Here is a 23101-nt window from a genome sequence, read left to right as displayed (position 1 = left end):
TGACCCCAAAGGGGAATAAGCGGTAGAAAAATGGATGGATGGATGTTTTATTTTTCAATGGGGCGGGGGGAGAGTCACGTGATAAGAGTGGAGCAGAAGGTAGCGATTGTTTCTATTTTTATTTAAATTGTGTTTTTTTCTGAACACTAGTATTATCAAATAGCACATTGTGTATTTTTTTACGATATTGGATTTTAAAAATATATTGTTTAAGGGGGAAAAATTAGTCACGTGACAAGAGTGAAGCGATATCCCGTATAAGGAAACAGGAAGTCAGTCCACAAAGAAGCGATTGTTTTTATTTATTTATTTATTTATTGTGTTTATATAAGTACTAGTATTATCAAATAGCACATCGTGTCATTTTCTTAATGTCTTGGATTTAAAAAATATTTACGAATGTGACCCCAAAGGGGAATAAGCGGTAGGAAAATGGATGGATGGATGTTTTATTTTTCAATGGGGCGGGGGGACAGTCACGTGATAAGAGTGGAGCAGAAGGTAGCGATTGTTTCTATTTGTATTTAATTAGTGTTTTTTCTGAACACTAGTACTATCAAATAGCACATTGTGTATTTTTTTACTGTATTGGATTTAAAAAATATATTGTTTAAGGGGGGAGAAAAAGTCACGTGACAAGAGTGAAGCAAACCCCCGTATAAGGAAACAGGAAGTCAGTCCACAAGGAAGCGATTGTTTCTATTTTTTTTTCTTGTCTTGTGTTTTTATATGTACTAATATTTTCAATATATTTTTCTTACTGTCTTGGATTTAAAACAGTTTATTGTTCGTGGGAAATTTAAAAAAAAGAGTCACGTGACAAGAGTGAATCGAAACCCCGGATATGGAAGCAGGAAGTCAGTCCACAAGGAAGCTATTCTGTCTTTTTTTTCTTGTCTTGTGTTTTTATATGTACTAATATTTTCAATATAATTTTCTTACTGTCTTGGATTTAAAACAATTTATTGTTCGGGGGAAATAAAAAAAAAAAGAGTCACGTGACAAGAGTGAATCGAAACCCCGGATAAGGAAGCAGGAAGTCAGTCCACAAGGAATCGAGGCACGTAAACAAAGACGAAAAGAAACAAAAATCCGACTACTGGACCACAATGGCTGGCATTAAAGGTAAGTTAATTCACTATTTCATCCAAGCAGTAGACGTGAGGGTTTACTATTCACGCCTTTGTCCTCACAAACACGGTTAGCGTCGTGTTGTGAATGTTAGCGGATTCGCTAGCAAAGCCATTAGCTTAGCATCATTTAGGAAAAAAAAACACGTAGTTTCAAAAACTTTTTTTTTTTTCTCTTATTAAACATATTTTTCTTTATTGCTTTTTCAGCTCTGGTCGGATTGTCTTTTAGTGGCGCCATCGGGCTGACGTTTCTGCTGCTGGGTTGTGCACTGGAACAATATGGGTAGGTTTTCTGCACCAACAAAGGAGTTGTTGTTTGAAATAAACTTTGCATTTAATCCAAACTTATTTTCAGATTCTAGTCTGTTTAGATATGAAGTCAAATGCTGGAAGGTCTAGAACAGGGGTGCCCACACTTTTTCTGCAGGCGAGCTACTTTTCAATTTACCAACTCGAGGGGATCTACCTCATTTATATATATCATTTATATTTATTTATTAATGAAAGAGACATTTTTGTAAACAAGTTAAATGTGTTTAATGATAATACAAGCATGTGTAACACATATAGATGTATTTCTTTCACAAAGACAAGAATATAAGTTGGTGTATTACCTGATTCTGATGACTTGCATTGATTGGAATCAGACAGTAATGATGATAACGCCCACATTTTCAAATGGAGGAGAAAAAAAGTGGTCCTTTCTGTACAATACCACATGAAAGTGGTTGGTTTTTGGCATCTAATTCATCCAGCTTCCATACACTTTACAAGAAAAACATTGGCGGCAAATTCCGTAGCTTGCTTGATTGACATTCACGGCACCCGAGGGTCTTGTGAGATGACGCTGGCTGCTGCCAGTTCATTATTATGAAAAAATGACGGAGAGGAAGGCGAGAAACACTTTTTATTTCAACAGACTTTCGCGCCGTCCCTTCCGTCAAAACTCTAAAGGCCGACTGCACATTTCCTATCTTCACAATAAAAGCCCTGCTTCATGCTGCCTGCGCTAAAAAAAATAAGAGTCTCGGAAAGCTGGCGTGCACAAGTGATGTGCACGCCAGCTTTCTGAGGGATCGCTTGTGCACGCCAGTTTTCCAAGACTCTGTATTTAGAATATTTTTATTATTATTTACATATATATATATATATATACATATATATATATATGTATATATATATATATGTATATATGTGTATATATATACTCATGTATGTGTGTTCGTATGTACAAACACCGTTTCCATTTGAGTTAGGAAATTGTGTTAGATGTGAATATAAACGGAATACAAAGATTTGCAAATCCTCTTCAACCCATATTTAGTTAACATGCTACAAAAACAAGATATTTGATGTTCAAACTCATAAACTTCAATTTTTTTTTGCAAATAATAATTAACTTAGAATTTCATGGCTGCAACACGTGCCAAAGTAGTTGGGAAAGGGCATGTTCACCACTGTGTTACATCACCTTTTCTTTTAACAACACTCAATAAACGTTTGGGAACTGAGGAAACTAATTGTTGAAGCTTTGAAAGTGGAATTATTTCCCATTCTTGTTTTATGTAGAGCTTCAGTCCTTAAACAGTCCGGGGTCTCCGCTGTCGTAATTTACGCTTCACACATTTTCCATGGGAGACAGGTCTGGACTGCAGGCGGGCCAGGAAAGTACCTGCATTCTTTTACTACGAAACCACGCTGTTGTAACATGTGGCTTGGCATTGTCTTGCTGAAATAAGAACCGGCGTCTATGATAACGTTGCTTGGATGACAACATATGTTGCTCCAAAACCTGTATGGACCTTTCAGCATTAATGGTGCCTTCACAGATGTGTAAGTTACCCATGCCTTGGGCTCTAATGCACCCCCATACCATCACACATGCTGGCTTTTACACTTTGCGTCGATAACAGTCTGGATGGTTCACTTCCCCTTTGTTCCAGATGACACGATATCGAATATTTCCAAAAACAATGTGAAATGTGGACTCGTCAGACCACAGAACACGTATCCACTTTGCATCAGTCCATCTAAGATGATCTCGGGCCCAGCGAAGCCAGCGGCGTTCCTGGGTGTTGTTGATAAATGGGTTTTGCTTTGCATAGCAGAGTTTTAACTTGCACTTACAGATGTAGCCACCAACTGTAGTTACTGACAGTGGTTTTATGAAGTGTTCCTGAGCCCATTTGGTGATATCCTTTACACACTGATGTCTGTTTTTGATGCAGTACCGCCTGAGGCATCAACGGTCCGTAATATCATCGCTTACGTGCAGGGATTTCTCCAGTTTCTCTGAACCTTTTGATGATTTTACGGACCGTTGATGGTAAAATCCCTAAATTCCTTGCAATATCTTGTTGAGAAATGTTGTTCTAAAACTGTTCGACAAAGTGGTGACCCTCGCCCCATCCTTGTTTGTGAATTACTTAGCATTTCATGGAAGCTGTTTTTATACCCAATCATGGCACCCACCTGTTCCCAATTAGCCCGCACACCTGTGGGATGTTCCAAATAAGTGTTTGATGAGCATTTCTCAACTTTATCAGTATTTATTGCCACCTTTCCCAACATTTTTGTCACATGCTGCTGGCATCCAATTCTAAAGTTAATGATTATTTGCACACAAAAAAAATGTTTATGAGTTTGAACATCAAATATGTTGTCTTTGTAGCATATTCAACTGAATATGGCTTGAAAAGGATTTGCAAATCATTGTATTCTGTTTATATTTACATCTAACACCAGTTCCCAACTCATATGGAAACGGGGTTTGTATGTACACATATATATATATATATATATATGTATGTATGTATGTATGTATGTATGTATGTATGTATGTATGTATATATATATATATATATATATATATACATATATACATATATATATATATATATATATATATATATATATATATATATATATATATATATATATATATATATATATATATATATATATATATTACTCATTGTTAGAAGCAACCCCTCGGAGAGTAACCATAACTTCGATGTGGCCCTCAGTGGAAACGAGTTTGACACAGTTAAAGCTTGATTTTTTTACTATAACAATGTAAAGGGTTGATATAGTCGCATCCTCTTTCACTCAATTTCAAGTATTCATTACACGCATGTACTGTTCAATTTAAAGCAGTGGTCCCCAACCTTTTTGTATCCGCGGACCGGTCAACGCTTAATAATTTTTTTTTTTCTTCTTTGTCATGAAAAAGGGGACGTTTTTGTCATGAAAAAGGGAGGTTTTTGTGCTTGGTGCACTAAGTGTATATTGTGTTTTTTATGTTGATTTTAAATAAAAATTAATAAAAAATTATTCTGCGGCCCGGTGGTTGGGGACCACTGATTTAAAGCGATTGTCATTTTGCTAATATAGGTAATTATTACTATTTTTAATTTTCAATATAATTTCTATTGTTCTTATTGTTCCACGAGTAGTGCGATAATGTTCATAGTCATTCCTGTGTTATCACTATCTACCTCACCAATTGTTGGTATCATATTTGTTTGTATCGTATTTGCTGATGTTGTTGTTGTTGTTTTTTGCTGTCTCCAGCTTGTCCCTAATTATCTGTCCTCTATCTTTTCTTATTTCTATCCCCTCCTGCTGCTGTGCCAAACAATAATATATAAATAAATACATTTAAGAAAGTCAAATACAAAAAAGGCAACAAGAGAAATATCCCACACATCTCTTTTGTAAAGTATATCTGATTATCTCCATCAATGATATGATTTACCTGAGTGGATGGACAAGACACATTTTAAAATATAACAAAACAGAAAATCTCCAGTTAAGTAAAATGTTGCTTTGAGTTTGTTCTGAATATGAATTTGAATTCACTCAAATAACTTGGTTTCTGTTTTTTGTTTTTTTTAGAGTTTACTGGCCGCTGTTTGTCCTGATTTTTTACATCCTGAGCCCGATCCCAACCTTCATATCGCGGCGTCTCAGTGACGACATGGACTCCTCAAGCAACGCCTGCCGAGAACTGGCCTATTTCTTAACAACTGGGATCGTTGTGTCATCTTTTGGGCTCCCCATCGTCCTCGCCCGCAATACCACAGTGAGTTCACGCTCTTCATGCGGAGATAATTTGGTGTATTCATTCATTCATTCATTTTCTCTACTGAGGAAAAGTAGTGCATGTTTGCCATTTGAGTGAGATTTTACAATTGACCTTCTTTAAAGGGGAACTGCCCTTTTTTGGAATATTGCTGCAATATACACGCCCGCTACCCCCCACCTTAACCCTGCCCACCTCAACCTCCTCATGCTCTCTCAGGGAGAACATGTCCCAAATGCCAAGCTGCTGTTTTGAGGCATGTTGAAAAAAAATAATGCACTTTCTGACTTCAATAATAAATATGGCAGTGCCCATGTTGGCATTTTTTTCCCATAACTTGAGTTGATTTATTTTGGAAAAAACCCTGTTGCATTGTTTAATGCAGGGGTGCCCTCACTTTTTCTGCAGGCGAGCTACTTTTCATTTGACCAACTCGAGGGGATCTACCTCATTTATATATATCATTTATATTTATTTATTTATGAAAGAGACATTTTTGTAAACAAGTTAAATGTGTTTAATGATAATACAAGCATGTGTAACACATATAGATGTCTTTCTTTCACGAAGACAAGAATATAAGTTGGTGTATTACCTGATTCTGATGACTTGCATTGATTGGAATCAGACAGTAATGATGATAACGCCCACATTTTCAAATGGAGGAGAAAAAAAGTTGTCCTTTCTGTACAATACCACATGAAAGTGGTTGGTTTTTGGCATCTAATTCATCCAGCTTCCATACACTTTACAAGAAAAACATTGGCGGCAAATTCCGTAGCTTGCTTGATTGACATTCACGGCACCCGAGGGTCTTGTGAGATGACGCTGGCTGCTGCCAGTTCATTATTATGAAAAAATGACAGAGAGGAAGGCGAGAAACACTTTTTATTTCAACAGACTTTCGCGCCGTCCCTTCCGTCAAAACTCTAAAGGCCGACTGCACATTTCCTATCTTCACAATAAAAGCCCTGCTTCATGCTGCCTGCGCTAACTAAATACAGAGTCTCGGAAAGCTGGCGTGCACAAGCGATCCCTCAGTATTTAGTTACTTACAGAGTATTTAGTACTCTGTATTTAGTTAGCGCAGGCAGCATGAAGCAGGGCTTTTATTGTGAAGATAGGAAATGTGCAGTCGGCCTTTAGAGTTTTGACGGAAGGTACGGCGCGAGAGTCTGTTGAAATAAAAAGTGTTTCTCGCCTTCCTCTGGGTCATATTTTCATAATAATGATCTTGCAGCAGCCAGCGTCATCTCACAAGACCCTCCGGTACCGTGAATGTCATTTAAGTGACGTCTTGGTGAAGATTGATGATCACTCATTTTTAGGTCTATTTTTTTTAAAAGCCTGGCTGGAGATCGACTGACACACCCCCCGCGGTCGACTGGTAGCTCGCGATCGACGTAATGGGCACCCCTGGTTTAATGCATCCAGCGGGGCGTCACAACAATATTAGGCATCATAATGTGTTAATTCCACGACTGTATATATCGGTATCGGTTGATGGACAATATCGGGATATCGGCAAAAAAGCCATTATCAAACATCTGTAGTTATTTACACGAAAATCATTTGTAAATGTTTATTTACATAATTGTTCGGCAAACGTTGTCCGTGACATGGCAGTAAAACGGCTGATCAAACAAAACAGAAGTCATCGTCACAGACCCACAAACTGAGGAAGCCAGCTCTCAAATTCAATCAATCAATCAATTAATCAATGTTTATTTATATAGCCCCAAATCACAAATGTCTCAAAGGACTGCACAAATCATTACGACTACAACATCCTCGGAAGAACCCACAAAAGGGCAAGGAAAACTCACACCCAGTGGGCAGGGAGAATTCACATCCAGTGGGACGCCAGTGACAATGCTGACTATGAGAAACCTTGGAGAGGACCTCAGATGTGGGCAACCCCCCCCCCCCCCCTCTAGGGGACCGAAAGCAATGGATGTCGAGCGGGTCTAACATGATACTGTGAAAGTTCAATCCATAGTGGCTCCAACACAGCCGCGAGAGTTCAGTTCAAAGCGGATCCAAGACAGCAGCGAGAGCCCCGTCCACAGGAAACCATCTCAAGCGGAGGCGTATCAGCAGCGTAGAGATGTCCCCAACCGATACACAGGCGAGCGGTCCATCCTGGGTCTCGACTCTGGACAGCCAGTACTTCATCCATGGTCATCGGACCGGACCCCCTCCACAAGGGAGGGGGGGACATAGGAGAAAGAAAAGAAGCGGCAGATCAACTGGTCTAAAAAGGAGGTCTATTTAAAGGCTAGAGTATACAGATGAGTTTTAAGGTGAGACTTAAATGCTTCTACTGAGGTAGCATCTCGAACTGTTACCGGGAGGGCATTCCAGAGTACTGGAGACCGAACGGAAAACACTCTATAGCTAAACAGACCCAATAACTCCACTGTGACATTTTGGTGAATTTACTGAGGAAACTAACACTTTTCTGCGGCTTATAGTCGACTGAAAAAGTGAAAAGATATAGTTTTTCTTCTGAAATATAGTGGGTGTGGCTTATATACCAGTGCGCTCAGTGTTCCCCCCAGAATATTTATTAGTTATGGTGCTGTCTCTTTTCAGTACCATATATATATATATATATATATATATATATATATTAGGGGTGTGACGGTACACAAACATTTCGGTTCGGTACGTACCTCGGTTCAGAGGTCAAGGTTTGGTTCATTTTCGGTACGGTAAGAAAAAAACAAAATATACATTTTTTGTATTATTTATTTGACAAATTTGCTAAATCTTCCACCAAAAAATATTTTGATGTGAAGTAATCGGAAACTTTGATGGGTCAATAATTCATAATAACATTGATTTTGATTCAATATTATGTTTTGAGCAATGACAGTTTGAAAGAAAAAAAAACAGCTTTGTTAGACAATGTTGCAACTTTTTCTAAATGACATTTAGCCTTTAAGCTTTTTTATTTCACTTTTGTTTGTTTTTGTTTGTTTTAATAGTATTTCTAGAATGTTCCATGGGCCTTTAAAACATTAGGTGTGTGCCGCAAATGGCCTCCGGGGCACACTTTTGACACCCCTGCTATAGATATTAAAAAATTAAATCAGAGCCTGGCGCCACATGCATGTTTATCATAACTCTCTCGCTCTGTCTGTGTCTGTGTATATGTATATATATATATATATATATATATATGTGTGTATATATATATATATGTGTGTGTATATGTATATACAATTTTATTTATTTTTTTGTTGTATGGGTGGGACAATGCTGGGTGCTGCAGAGACTTACTGACAGAGGCAGAGGCAGTACGAAGCGTAGCAGCTTGTTAAGACTTTAGCTTAGCACCAAACGATAATATAAATACATTTAATAAAGTCAAATACAAATAAGGCATTTTTTCCCATAACTTGAGTTGATTTATTTTGGAAAAACCTTGTTGCATTGTTTAATGCATCCAGCGGGGCGTCACAACAAAATTAGGCATCATAATGTGTTCATTCCACGACTGTATATATCGGTATCGGTTGATGTCGGAATCGGTAATTAAGAGCTGGACAATATTGGGATATCGGCAAAAAAGCCATTATCAAACATCTGTAGTTATTTACACGGAAATCATTTGTAAATGTTTATTTTCATAATTGTTTCGCAAACGGTGTCCGTGACACGGCAGTAAAACGGCTGATCAAACAAAACAGAAGTCATCGTCGTCATGGACACCCACACGCTGCAGAAGCCAGCTCTCCAATCTGCGAAACAGACCCAATAACTCCACTGTGACATTTTGGCGAATTTACTGAGGAAACTAACACTTTTCTGCGGCTTATAGTCGAGTGAAAAAGTGAAAAAATTTAGTTTTTCTTCTGAAGTATAGTGGGTGTGGCTTATATACCAGTGCACTCAGTGTTCCCCCCAGAATATTTATTAGTTATGGTGCTGTCTCTTTTCAGTACCATACATATATATATATATATATATATATATATATATATGTCTTGATTGGATTATCCAGAGAATAGTGCTCGATACCGTGGTAGAACGCAATATATAGGTGTGGGAAAAATCACAAGACTACTTCATCTCTACAGAATTGCTTCATGAGGGGTTCCCTCAAAATCAGGAGATTTTAAAATCTCCTGATGATCACGGTGGAAGAGGGGTTAGTGCGTCCGCCTCACAATACGAAGGTCCTGCAGTCCTGGGTTCAAATCCAGCCTCGGGATCTTTCTGTGTGGAGTTTGCATGTTCTCCCCGTGAATGCGTGGGTTCCCTCCGGGTACTCCGGCTTCCTCCCACTTCCAAAGACATGCACCTGGGGATAAGTTGATTGGCAACACTAAATGGGCCCTAGTGTGTGAATGTTGTCTGTCTATCTGTGTTGGCCCTGCGATGAGGTGGCGACTTGTCCAGGGTGTACCCCGCCTTCCGCCCGATTGTAGCTGAGATAGGCGCCAAAGGGGAATAAGCGGTAGAGAATGAATGAATGGATTGAGGGAACACTTTAATGTGAAAATGAAAATGGCGGCTGTGTTACCTCGGCGACGTCACGTTCTGATGTCATCGCTAAAAGACCGATAAACAGAAAGACGTTTAATTTGCCAAAATTCACCCATTTAGAGTTCGGAAATCGGTTAAAACAAATACATGGTCTTTTTTCTGCAACATCAAGGCATATATTGACGCTTGCATAAGTTTGGTGATAATGTTCCTCTTTTAAGGCGGAAAACCCTGGCGCTCTACAGTCAATCAATCAATCAATCAATCAATCAATGTTTATTTATATAGCCCCAAATCACAAATGTCTCAAAGGACTGCACAAATCATTACGACTACAACATCCTCGGAAGAACCCACAAAAGGGCAAGGAAAACTCACACCCAGTGGGCAGGGAGAATTCACATCCAGTGGGACGGCAGTGACTATGCTGACTATGAGAAACCTTGGAGAGGACCTCAGATGTGGGCAACCCCCCCCCCCTCTAGGGGACCGAAAGCAATGGATGTCGAGCGGGTCTAACATGATACTGTGCAAGTTCAATCCATAGTGGCTCCAACACAGCCGCGAGACTTCAGTTCAAAGCGGATCCAAGACAGCAGCGAGAGTCCCGTCCACAGGAAACCATCAACCATCTCCATACATCTCTGTGCCATGTCTGTCTTAGCATCGCCGGTCAAATGTGAAGACACTTTGGTACATTCAATGGGGGTCTGGCGGCAGATTTCTTGCCAGTGGTGCAACTTGAATCCCTCCCTGTTAGTGTTGTTACACCCTCCGACAACACACCCACCAGGCATGATGTCTCCAAGGTTCCAGAAAATAGTCGAAAAAACGGAAAATAACAGAGCTGAGACCCGGTGTTTGTAATGTGAAAGTGAATACGTTACCTCGGCGACGTCACGTTCTGATGTCATCACTAAAAGACCGATAAACAGAAAGGTGTTTAATTTGCCAAAATTCACCCATTTAGAGTTCGGAAATCGGTTAAAAAAAATACATGGTCTTTTTTCTGCAACATCAAGGTATATATTGACGCTTGCATAAGTTTGGTGATAATGTTCCCCTTTTAAGGCGGAAAACCCTGGCGCTCTACAGTCAATCAATCAATCAATCAATCAATGTTTATTTATATAGCCCCAAATCACAAATGTCTCAAAGGACTGCACAAATCATTACGACTACAACATCCTCGGAAGAACCCACAAAAGGGCAAGGAAAACTCACACCCAGTGGGCAGGGAGAATTCACATCCAATGGGACGCCAGCGACAATGCTGACTATGAGAAACCTTGGAGAGGACCTCAGATGTGGGCAACCCCCCCCCCTCTAGGGGACCGAAAGCAATGGATGTCGAGCGGGTCTAACATGATACTGTGAAAGTTCAATCCATAGTGGCTCCAAGACAGCAGTGAGAGTCCCGTCCACAGGAAACCATCTCAAGCGGATCAGCAGCGTAGAGATGTCCCCAACCGATACAGGCGAGCGGTCCATCCTGGGTCCCGACGAGCGGTCCATCCTGGGTCTCGACTCTGGACAGTCAGTACTTCATCCATGGTCATCGGACCGGACCCCCTCCACAAGGGAGGGGGGGGACATAGGAGAAAGAAAAGAAGCGGCAGATCAACTGGTCTAAAAGGAGGTCTATTTAAAGGCTAGAGTATACAGATGAGTTTTAAGATGAGATTTAAATGCTTCTACTAAGGTAGCATCTCGAACTGTTACCGGGAGGGCATTCCAGAGTACTGGAGCCCGAACGGAAAACGCTCTATAGCCCGCAGACTTTTTTTGAGCTCTAGGAATCACTAATAAGCCGGAGTCTTTTGAACGCAGATTTCTTGCCGGGACATATGGTACAATACAATCGGCAAGATAGGATGGAGCTAGACCGTGTAGTATTTTATACGTAAGTAGTAAAACCTTAAAGTCACATCTTAAGTGCACAGGAAGCCAGTGCAGGTGAGCCAGTATAGGTATATATGTATGTATATATGTATATAAAGGTATATACAGTATAGGTATATATGTATGTATATATGTATATAAAGGTATATACAGTATAGGTATATATGTATGTATATATGTATATAAAGGTATATACAGTACAGGCGTAATATGATCAAACTTTCTTGTTCTTGTCAAAAGTCTAGCAGCCGCATTTTGTACCAACTGTAATCTTTTAATGCTAGACATTGGGAGACCCGAAAATAATACGTTACAGTAATCGAGACGAGACGTAACAAACGCATGGATAATGATCTCGGCGTCTTTAGTGGACAAAATGGAGCGAATTTTAGCGATATTACGGAGATGAAAGAAGGCCGTTTTAGTAACGCTTTTAATGTGTGACTCAAAGGAGAGAGTTGGGTCGAAGATAATACCCAGATTTTTTACAGAGTCACCTTGTTTTATTATTTGGTTGTCAAATGTTAAAGTTGTATTATTAAATAGAGGTCGGTGTCTAGCAGGACCGATAATCAACATTTCCGTTTTTTTGGCGTTAAGTTGCAAAAAATTAGCGGACATCCATTGTTTAATTTCATTAAGACACGCCTCCAGCTAACTACAGTCCGGTGTCTTGGTCAGCTTTAGGGGCATGTAGAGTTGGGTGTCATCAGCATAACAGTGAAAGCTAATACCGTATTTGCGTATGATGTCACCTAGCGGCAGCATGTAGATGCTGAAGAGTACAGGGCCAATGTACAATGACAATGCTGACTATGAGAAACCTTGGAAAGGACCTCAGATGTGGGCAACCCCCCCCCTCTAGGGGACCGAAAGCAATGGATGTCGAGCGGGTCTAACATGATACTGTGAAAGTTCAATCCATAGTGGCTTAAAACGGCAATGGGGATTTCGATATTGATAGAAATAACTGCCATTATTCCATTGGCCATCCCGACTTCCGACCTGCGACCACTTGAACCTTGCTGTTTTTTCAAACTTTCAGATCCAGTGGGGCGCCTGTGGTCTGGTGATGACCGGGAACGCCGTCATCTTCTTCACAATCCTGGGCTTCTTCGTGGTGTTCGGCGGTGGCGACGAGTTCAGTTGGGAGCAGTGGTAGGCGGCGGGACGTGAGCAGATACCACGGATGGACGGACCTGGCTGGCCTGCAGACAAAAGTGTGATCGTTTTCTCAAAACCGTTCGTAAGTCGTCAACGAGTGTCCGATAGAAAGCACGTGCCTTATGTCTCGGAGAGCGTAACTATAACTATAACTATAACTATAACCCACATATGCGCTAACCTCACCTCTACACGTATTATTTTGGTTTGGCTTTTCTCTCCGTCCACACGTCATGTCTTTAAGTCCCGTGTTTACCACACTGCCGTCGGCCATCTTTGTAACGAGTTAACTTCCCGTAACTATTTCTATTAAAAGTGTAATGTTGGGCAAAGTCATCCCTACTACGTACGTGACGCCGGATGCCCTCCTAGTCATTGTTTATGTCACTTTTTCTGCCTGAAAGTTTCCGTTTTCTGTCATCCTCGTTGCTGTGTTGTACATCCGAACCAAAGATTGGCTCATTCAGAGCCTGTTCGACACCAAATTGTGCATTAGAACTGCCAGCTGGGGGGGTTTAAGGAAGCATTTCACTGTGTGAACCGTTTAAAAAGTGCCTTTTATATTCCTAAGGACGTCGGCAAATTCTTCTGATTGACGTGATTATTATTATTCTTTTTTTTTCATTTTGAGTTGTAGCTGTATAGTGGGGAGAAGTCATAAATAAACCCCCTCGTGATGTATAATTGTAATTTAGCCTCCTACAGACATGAAAAGTCCATATTTCTGTAGTACCGTATTTCATTGAATTGCCGCCGTCATGCTAATTAATTTAAAACGCTTACCAAAGGCATGCAGTAAAAATTTTAGTGCGATGTAAGGATACCGTCATGAAAAGCACATTTAATAAAAAAAAACATTATTATGGTCTTCCATCCATCCATTTTCTACCGCTTATTCCCTGGCGCCTATCTCAGCTACAATCGGGCGGGAGGCGGGGTACACCCTGGACAAGTCGCCACCTCATCGCAGGGCCAACACAGATAGACAGACAACATTCACACTCACATTCACACACTAGGGACCATTTAGTGTTGCCATTTCTACCGCTTATTCCCTTGTGGGGTCGCGGGGGGCGCTGGCGCCTATCTCAGCTACAATCGGGCGGAAGGCGGGGTACACCCTGGACAAGTCGCCACCTCATCGCAGGGCCAACACAGATAGACAGACAACATTCACACACTAGGGCCAATTTAGTGTTGCCAATCAACCTATCCCCAGGTGCATGTCTTTGGAAGTGGGAGGGGCCTATCCCCAGGTGCATATCTTTGGAGGTGGGAGGGGCCTACCCCCAGGTGCATGTCTTTGGAGGTGGGAGGGGCCTATCCCCAGGTGCATGTCTTTGGAAGTGGGAGGAAGCCGGAGTTCCCGGAGGGAACCCACGCAGTCACGGGGAGAACATGCAAACTCCACACAGAAAGATCCCGAGCCTGGATTTGAACCCAGGACTGCAGGACCTTCGTATTGTGAGGCAGACGCACTAACCCCTCTTCCACCGTGAAGCCCACTATTATGGTCTTACCTTTACTTATAAATGAAGTCCATGCCAGCTCCTTCTGATCAAAAGCATCGATAACTTGTTTATAGAAGTCTTCAGTTTTAAAAGTCTGTCTCGATGGAGATCTTCCGTTATTACCTCCTGCTTGGATTGAAAGTCCAGTTTAGAAAACTGCTATCAGTTAGCTCGGCTCCTCACGTGCGGGCGACGACAGAATTATCCTCGGACAACTCCCCTTCCCGTTCTGCTCCGTGGGTGATCTCTTTATCCCACCGCTGCCACCATGAAGTGTTACTATATAAATAATACACTGATTATTTGGGACTCGAACATGCTTTATTCCAGCCTGGTTGTTTACATAGCCAGCATAGGACTAGTGGTGTTGCATCCTAAAAGGTCTGTTGTGCACTTCCTGCATCAAATCCGTTCCCAGCACATATCAGGTCATTCGTTGTCACTTGTTTTGCAGCCAAGTAGTCGCAAGAAGGATCACTAGCGCCCTCTACCACCAGGAGGCGGGAGTCATTTAATGACTCATTTTTGACACACGCAGCTACGGTATATTAATAAAACATAGCTGCTTACTGTTCTTTTTAGCTGACCTTAAATCCTACTGAATGGCTCTTAATCCATGCGATTTCAAATCACCGGTATTGAAATCAGCCTCCTCCATTTTGAAAGTGACGACAGGGGAAGTGTCACGAGTTTGACCCGGCGGTGATACTAAGCATGCGCTAATTATTTTGCGAGTAATTCAAGGCAGGCGCATACTATATGCCCGGCGGCAATTCAAGGAAATACGGTAGTTATAGTTTAGCAGGAGGGGAACTGCACCTTTTTTTTTTTCACGTTTATCCTTTTTTTTATGCATTCTAACTCGTAAATAAATGCTAGCAAAAGTCAGCCAACAATAAAGGTAATGGATTCGCTCTCTTTGGCCTGTAAAGCGCTCTAAAAAAAAATATCCAAACAACCTCCATTAATGTCTTATACACACCCTGTAAGTATACATGTAATGTAGTAACATTTATAATAAAATGAAATATTTACGTACTAATATCACAGACACATCACAACGTTCGCTTTTCTCTTCAACAACACGACTAATCATGGCAGACTTCATGAAAGACAACAAAGACTATGTTGGGACAAATAATGATCCGGAAACTTCTATTTTTGAACCCGAAGATAAGGAGGATGATCTACAAGTTTTAGAATGACTAGATCCAACCAGTACTAAGTATTAAACAACATATACAAACAACAATGAAATGAAAATAATACGCGTTAATAAAACGCTTAATCTTTTTCTTACTTATTTGTTCTTTCCCTTTTGACATTAAAAAATCATGTACCGCATGCAATTTTATATATTTTAATATTCAATAAAATCAAAATATTATATTATCATGTATACCAAAAGTTTTTTTTTTTGTTAAAATAAAGATATATACCGTACTTAAATATCTACTTTACGTATGATTTCAAAACAAATGATTAATCAAATTGTCGACTGTAAAATTGACAATAGATTTATTTTACCGTAAAATCAACTTTGGTACTATTTTTTCCCATATACAGTAAGACACCAAAACATTAAAAAAACACACACAAAAAACAAGATTATACAGTAAAAAAAAAAAAGGGCAGCTCTGTTTTACCGCTAAAAACAGTGCTATTGTTTCTCCGTTCCATTCCTTTTATTACATTTTTTTATACCCTGTAAAAAAAACACTAATTTTACTGTAAAATTCTAGTTTCTTAGCTGCCAGTTTGTAAAGTAAAACATATTTTTGGGGCAGCTTGTGTACAAAAAAAATTGTTCATGTATTGTGTCTGTGTGTATGTATATATATATATATATATATATATATATATATATATATATATATATATATATATATATATATATATATATATATATATATATATATATATACACATACATACGTGTGTGTGCAAATATAACAACGGACATAATAAAATAGTCACTCACTGTACAATGTCTGCTCTCCTAGTGAGTCACTTACTGTACAATGTCTGCTCTCCTTGGGATAAAGACTAATGGGATGTTTGTATCTTCCCCCTTAAATGAACAATTAATCATAATCCTCACTAACATTTAAAAAATAAGGTGCGTCTTTTCCTTTCTTTCTCGCCATATCCGGGTCTAAACTGGATGTCAAAGTTGACCAACTTGTGGGTTTACGTCCACAACTTTCTACTATCCAGACGAGAGGCATGATTTATAATCTAGAATGAACTTTCACCAACCCAGAGGCGATGCAGCAGCTCAGTGTGTCAATATTGCAGCGCTCTCTGCCGCCCCTAAAAGTAGTTCCTCGACGATAACAATATCGCTAAAACTTGTTAATATTCAGGTCGTGTTGGGGTATTGATGGTGCTTTTGTTAGGGGGACTTATAAGCGTAATAGATTACTCTAATTAGCTGCATTGTTAGCCGCCTCGTACTTGCCATACTTTACAAATTAGAATGCATGAAATGAGAAAACTATGTGTTTTTGTTTTTTGTCTCACATCGGGATGGGCAAAAAATAAAATAAAAAGGTGCAGGTCCCCTTTAACATAGAGAGACAGAATATCAATGAAAATGTATATTAAAGTATTTGATCCCCCTGTGCAGGCTACAAGAATTCTGACGTTATGAAACAGCACATGAAGTCTTGTCCCTTTTTAAAGCTTCGTAAAATATACGGCGCACTGTTGGCACAATCATTAGAAATAGAAGAATTCACCACAATTCTGAGAAAGGTGAGTGACCAGCCCAGATGGCCCAGGTGGAGCTTGTTAATTATCATGGAGAAAACCCAGAATAACGTACTTTGCCGCAAAGGATTGTGATATCAAGCTATCCTTTTTTCAGCATCAAGTACGGACTGGACTCAAACCCCACATTCATGTGTAATATTCATTGTTTTGTTGACTCCGTTTAAGATGAATAGTACAATTTGGACTGTTCATGTCTTTGTGGGGAGGTAAAGGCATCTCAGCAGGCACAAGACATAGAAAAAAAAACGTTGAGAACTTGTTGAATTAGGTCCTGACATTGAGCAACTCAAACCTAACATTGAAACAACATGCACATTGAGGACGTTTAATCAATGTTGGGTTCTGATGTTGATTTGACAATTGAAATTTGGTCATTTCCCAACCAATATTCTACAACATAAATTCAACGTTGAAATAACATCCTTTTTGACAACATTACATAAATGTTGGATTCAGACGTTGATTTGACCATTGAAATGTTGTCATTTTTCAACCAATATTTTACAACACAAATACAACGTTAAAACAACATGCTTTTTCACGACGTTACGCCAATGTTGGATTCTGATGTTGATTTGGCCATTGAAATATTGTTATTTTTCAACCAATCTTCTACAACACAAATACAACGTTGAAACAACATGCTTTTTGAGCACGTTACATCAATGTTGGGTTCTGACATTGATTTGACCATTGAAATTTTGTCATTTTTCAACCAATATTCTACAACACAAATACAACGTAGAAACAACTTGCTTTTTTACGACGTTACATCAATGTTGAGTTCTGACATTGATTTGGCAGTTGAAATTTAGTCATTTTTCAACAAATATTCTACAACACAAATTCAACGTTGAAACAACATACTTTTTTGACAACGTTTATTCAATGTCAGGTTGTGACGTTGATTTGACCATTGAAAGTTTGTCATTTTTCAACCAAAATTCTACAACACAAATATAGCGTTGAAACAACATGCTTTTTGAGGACGTTACATCAATGTCGGACTCTGACGTTGATCATTGAAATTTGGTCATTTTCCTACCAATATTCTACAACATAAATTCAACGGTGAAATAACATCCTTTTTGACAACATTACATAAATGTTGGATTCAGACGTTGATTTGACCATTGAAATTTTGTCATTTTCCTACCAATATTCTACAACACAAATACAACGTTAAAACAACATGCTTTTTGAGGACGTTACATCAATGTTGGGTTCTGACGTTGATTTGATCATTGAAATTTTGTCATTTTTCAACCAATATTCTACATCACAAATACAACGTTAAAACAACATGCTTTTTCACGACGTTACGTCAATGTTGGATTCTGATGTTGATTTGACCATTGAAATTTTGGCATTTTTCAACCAATATTCTACAACACAAATACAACGTTGAAACAACATGCTTTTTGACAACATTACATAAATGTTGGATTCAGACGTTGATTTGACCATTGAAATTTTGTCATTTTTCAACCAATATTCTACATCACAAATATAACGTTAAAACAACATGCTTTTTGAGGACGTTACATCAATGTTGGGTTCTGACGTTGATTTGACCATTGAAATTTTGTCATTTTCCTACCAATATTCTACAACACAAATACAACGTTAAAACAACATGCTTTTTCACGACGTTACGTCAATGTTGGATTCTGATGTTGATTTGACCATTGAAATTTTGTCATTTTTCAACCAATATTCTACAACACAAATACAACGTAGAAACAACTTGCTTTTTTACGACGTTACATCAATGTTGAGTTCTGACATTGATTTGACCATTGAAATTTAGTCATTTTCCAACAAATATTCTACAACACAAGTTCAACGTTGAAACAACATGCTTTTTTGACAACGTTTATTCAATGTCAGGTTGTGACGTTGATTTGACCATTGAAAGTTTGTCATTTTTCAACCAATCTTCTACAACACAAATTCAACGTTAAAACAACATGCTTTTTGACCACATTACATGTCGGACTCTGATGTTAATCATTGAAATTTGGTCATTTCCCAACCAATATTCTACAACGCAAATACAATGATTGAAACAACATGCTTTTTGAGGACGTTACATCAATTGTTGGGGATCTGACGTTGATTTGATCATTGAAATTTTGTCATTTTTCAACCAATATTCTAAAACACAAATACAACGTTGAAACAACATGCTTTTTCACGACGTTACATCAATGTTTGGTTGTGATGTTGATTTGACCATTGAAATTTGGCAATTTTCCACAACACAAATACAACGTTAAAACAACATGCTTTTTGACAACATTACATAAATGGTGGATTCCGACGCTGATTTGACCATTGAAATTTTGTCATTTTTCAACCAATATTCTACAACACAAATATAACGTTAAAACAACATGATTTTTCACGACGTTACATCAATGTTGGGTTCTGACGTTGATTTGACCATTGAAATTTTGTCATTTTCCAACCAATATCCTACAACACAAATACAACATTGAAACAACATGCTTTTTGACAACATTACATGTCGGACTCTGATGTTGATCATTGAAATTTGGTCATTTTCCTACCAATACTCTTCAACACAAATACAATGATTAAAACAACATACTTTTTGAGGACGTTTAATGAATGTCAGGTTCTGATGTTGATTTGACCATTGAAATTTGGTCATTTTCCAACCAATATTCTACAACACAAATACAATGTTGAGACAACGTGCTTTTTCACGACGTTACATCAATGTTGGACTCTGACGTTGATCATTGAAATTTGGTCTTTTTCCTACCAATATTCTAAAACAAATACAACGTTGAAACAACATGCTTTTTGGGGACGTTTAATCAATGTTTGGTTGTGATGTTGATTTGACCATTGAATTTTTGTCATTTTTCAACCAATATTCCACAACACAAATATAACGTTAAAACATGATTTTTGAGGACGTTACATCAATGTCGGGTTCTGACGTTGATTTGACCATTGAAATTTTGGTCATTTCCCAACCAGTATTCTACAACACAAATACAACGTTGAAACAACATGCTTTTTGACAACATTACATAAGTGTTGGGTTCTGATGTTGATTTGACTCTTGAAATTTTGTCATTTTTCAACCAATATTCTACATCTCAAACACAACGTTGAAACTACATCATTTTTGACAACATTACATCAATGTCGGACTCTGACGTTGATCATTGAAATGTAGTAATTTTCCTAACAATATTCTACAACACAAATACAACGTTGAAACAACATGCTTTTTGATGACGTTACATCAATGTCGAGTTCTGACGTTGATTTAACATTGAATTTCGGTCATTTCCCAACCAATATTCTACAACACAAATACAACGTTGAAACAACATGCTTTTTGACAACTTTTAATCAATGTTGGGTTCTGATGTTTATTTGACCATTGAATTTTGGTCATTTTCCAACCAATATTCTACAACACAAATACAATGATTAAAACAACATGCTTTTTGAGGACGTTACATCAATGTTGGGTTCTGACGTTAATTTGATCATTTAAATTTTGTCATTTTTCAACCAATATTCTACAACACAAATACAACACGTGTTTTGACAAGGTTTATTCCACGTCAGGTGGTGACGTTGATTTAACAGTGAAATGTGGTCATTTCCCAAACAACGTGAATCCAACATTGGACATCAACGTTGTCCCGATTTGCAAACACAACTAATCCCCAACGTTGTTTCAAAGCCGTATTAAAGGACATATATGTAAGTATGACAAAACGTTATAATATCAATGTCTCGTGCCGGCTGGGATGAATGCTGATGAATCCAACAGCACGACTTCATGTTCCCAAAATCACCAAATTCCACATCAACGCTCAGTTTTCCGCTGTCTCGCAAAAATCTTCCACCTGGCCCGAAGCCACGTGACTGACACTTTTTAGACACTAACAAGCAGAGACTCAAAAGTGACTTTTAGAAGCTCTCGAGTGCGTCTGGTTTTGTAACAATCATTAAAACTCTTTGTATTGTGAAATCTATTGTCCAGGCTTGGTCTTTTCCATTCGTGTTTTCCATTTTGTTTCACAGCCGGTTTCTGGGAAGAGTGGCGTGATGATGTCATCAGAGTTTCGGGGGAATGGTGTTAGATGTAAATATAAACAGAATACAATGATTTGCAAATCCTTTTCAACCCATATTCAGTTGAATATGCTACAAAGACAACATATTTGATGTTCAAACTCATAAACTTCATTTTTTTTTTGCAAATAATAATTAACTTAGAATTTCATGGCTGCAACACGTGCCAAAGTAGTTGGGAAAGGGCATGTTCACCACTCTGTTACATCACCTTTTCTTTTAACAACACTCAATAAATGTTTGGGAACTGAGGAAACTAATTGTTGAAGCTTTGAAAGTGGAATTCTTGCCCATTCTTGTTTTATGTAGAGCTTCAGTCCTTCAACAGTCCGGGGTCTCTGCTGTCCTATTTTACGCTTCACACATTTTCCATGGGAGACAGGTCTGGACTGCAGGCGGGCCAGGAAAGTACCCGCACTCTTTTTTTTACGAAGCCAAGCTGTTGTAACACGTGCTGAATGTGGCTTGGCATTGTCTTGCTGAAATAAGCAGGGGCGTCCATGAAAAAGACGGCGCTCAGATGGTTCCAAAACCTGTATGTACCTTTCAGCATTAATGGTGCCTTCACAGATGTGTAAGTTACCCATGCCTTGGGCACTAATGCACCCCCATACCATCACACATGCTGGCTTTTACACTTTGCGTCGATAACAGTCTGGATGGTTCGCTTCCCCTTCGGTCCGGATGACACAATGTCGAATATGAATCAGTCGATCAATCAATCAATGTTTATTTATATAGCCCCAAATCACAAATGTCTCAAAGGACTGCACAAATCATTACGACTACAACATCCTCGGAAGAACCCACAAAAGGGCAAGGAAAACTCACACCCAGTGGGCAGAGAGAATTCACATCCAGTGGGACGCCAGTGACAATGCTGACTATGAGAAACCTTGGAGAGGACCTCAGATGTGGGCAACCCCCCCCCCCTCTAGGGGACCGAAAGCAATGGATGTCGAGCGGGTCTAACATGATACTGTGAAAGTTCAATCTATAGTGGCTCCAACACAGCCGCGAGAGTTCAGTTCAAAGCGGATTCAAGACAGCAGCCAGAGTCCTGTCCACAGGAAACCATCTCAAGCGGAGGCGGATCAGCGGCGAGCGGTCCATATTGAATATTTCCAAAAACAATTTGAAATGTGGACTAATCAGACCACAGAACACTGTTTCACTTTGCATCAGTCCATCTTTGATGATTTCAGACCCAGAGAAGCCGGCGGCGTTTCTGGATGTTGTTGATAAATGGCTTTCGCTTTGCATAGTAGAGCTTTAACTTGCACTTACAGATGTAGCGACAAACTATTTAGTGACAGTGGTTTTCTGAAGTGTTGATGTGGTGATATCCTTTATAGATTGATGTCGGTTTTTGATACAATGTCTGAGGGATCAAAGGTCACGGTCATTCAATGTTGGTTTCCGGCCATGCCGCTTACGTGGAGTGATTTCTCCAGATTCTCTGAACCTTTTGATGATATTATGGAGCGTAGATGTTGAAATCCCTAAATTTCTTGCAATATCACTTTGAGAAAGGTTGTTCTTAAACTGTTTGACTATTTGCTCACGCAGTTGTGGACAAAGGGGTGTACCTCGCCCCATCCTTTCCTGTGAAAGACTGAGCAGTTTTTGGGAAGCTGTTTTTATACCCAATCATGGCACCCACCTTAGCCTGATATCGGGCCCAGAGAAGACGGGTGGCGTTTCTGGATGTTGTTGATAAATGGCTTTCGCTTTGCATAGTAGAGTTTTAACTTGCACTTACAGATGTAGCGACCAACTGTATTTAGTGATTGGTTTTCTGAAGTGCTCCTGAGCCCATGTGGTGATATCCTTTAGAGATTGTTGTCGGTTTTTGATACAGTGCCGTCTGAGGGATCGAAGGTTAAGATCATTCAATGTTGGTTTCCGGC

At 39.2% G+C, this 23101-nt stretch overlaps 1 protein-coding gene across 1 annotated transcript; it reads left to right on the top strand.

Moving 5' to 3' along the window:
- Nucleotides 1–983: 983 nt before the first annotated feature.
- On the top strand, nt 984–21087 carry LOC133552088 (leptin receptor gene-related protein). Its single transcript, XM_061899407.1, has 4 exons — nt 984–1125; nt 1341–1416; nt 5031–5217; nt 12659–21087. The coding sequence occupies exons 1-4, from the start codon at nt 1110–1112 to the stop codon at nt 12773–12775; spliced, it is 396 nt and encodes a 131-aa protein (XP_061755391.1). The 5' UTR covers nt 984–1109; the 3' UTR covers nt 12776–21087.
- The last annotated feature ends 2014 nt before the right edge of the window (nt 21088–23101 follow it).

The sequence above is a fragment of the Nerophis ophidion genome, linkage group LG04, assembly GCF_033978795.1.
Source record: "Nerophis ophidion isolate RoL-2023_Sa linkage group LG04, RoL_Noph_v1.0, whole genome shotgun sequence".
NCBI lineage: Eukaryota > Metazoa > Chordata > Actinopteri > Syngnathiformes > Syngnathidae > Nerophis > Nerophis ophidion.
This window is presented reverse-complemented; position numbering and strand designations above follow the sequence as displayed.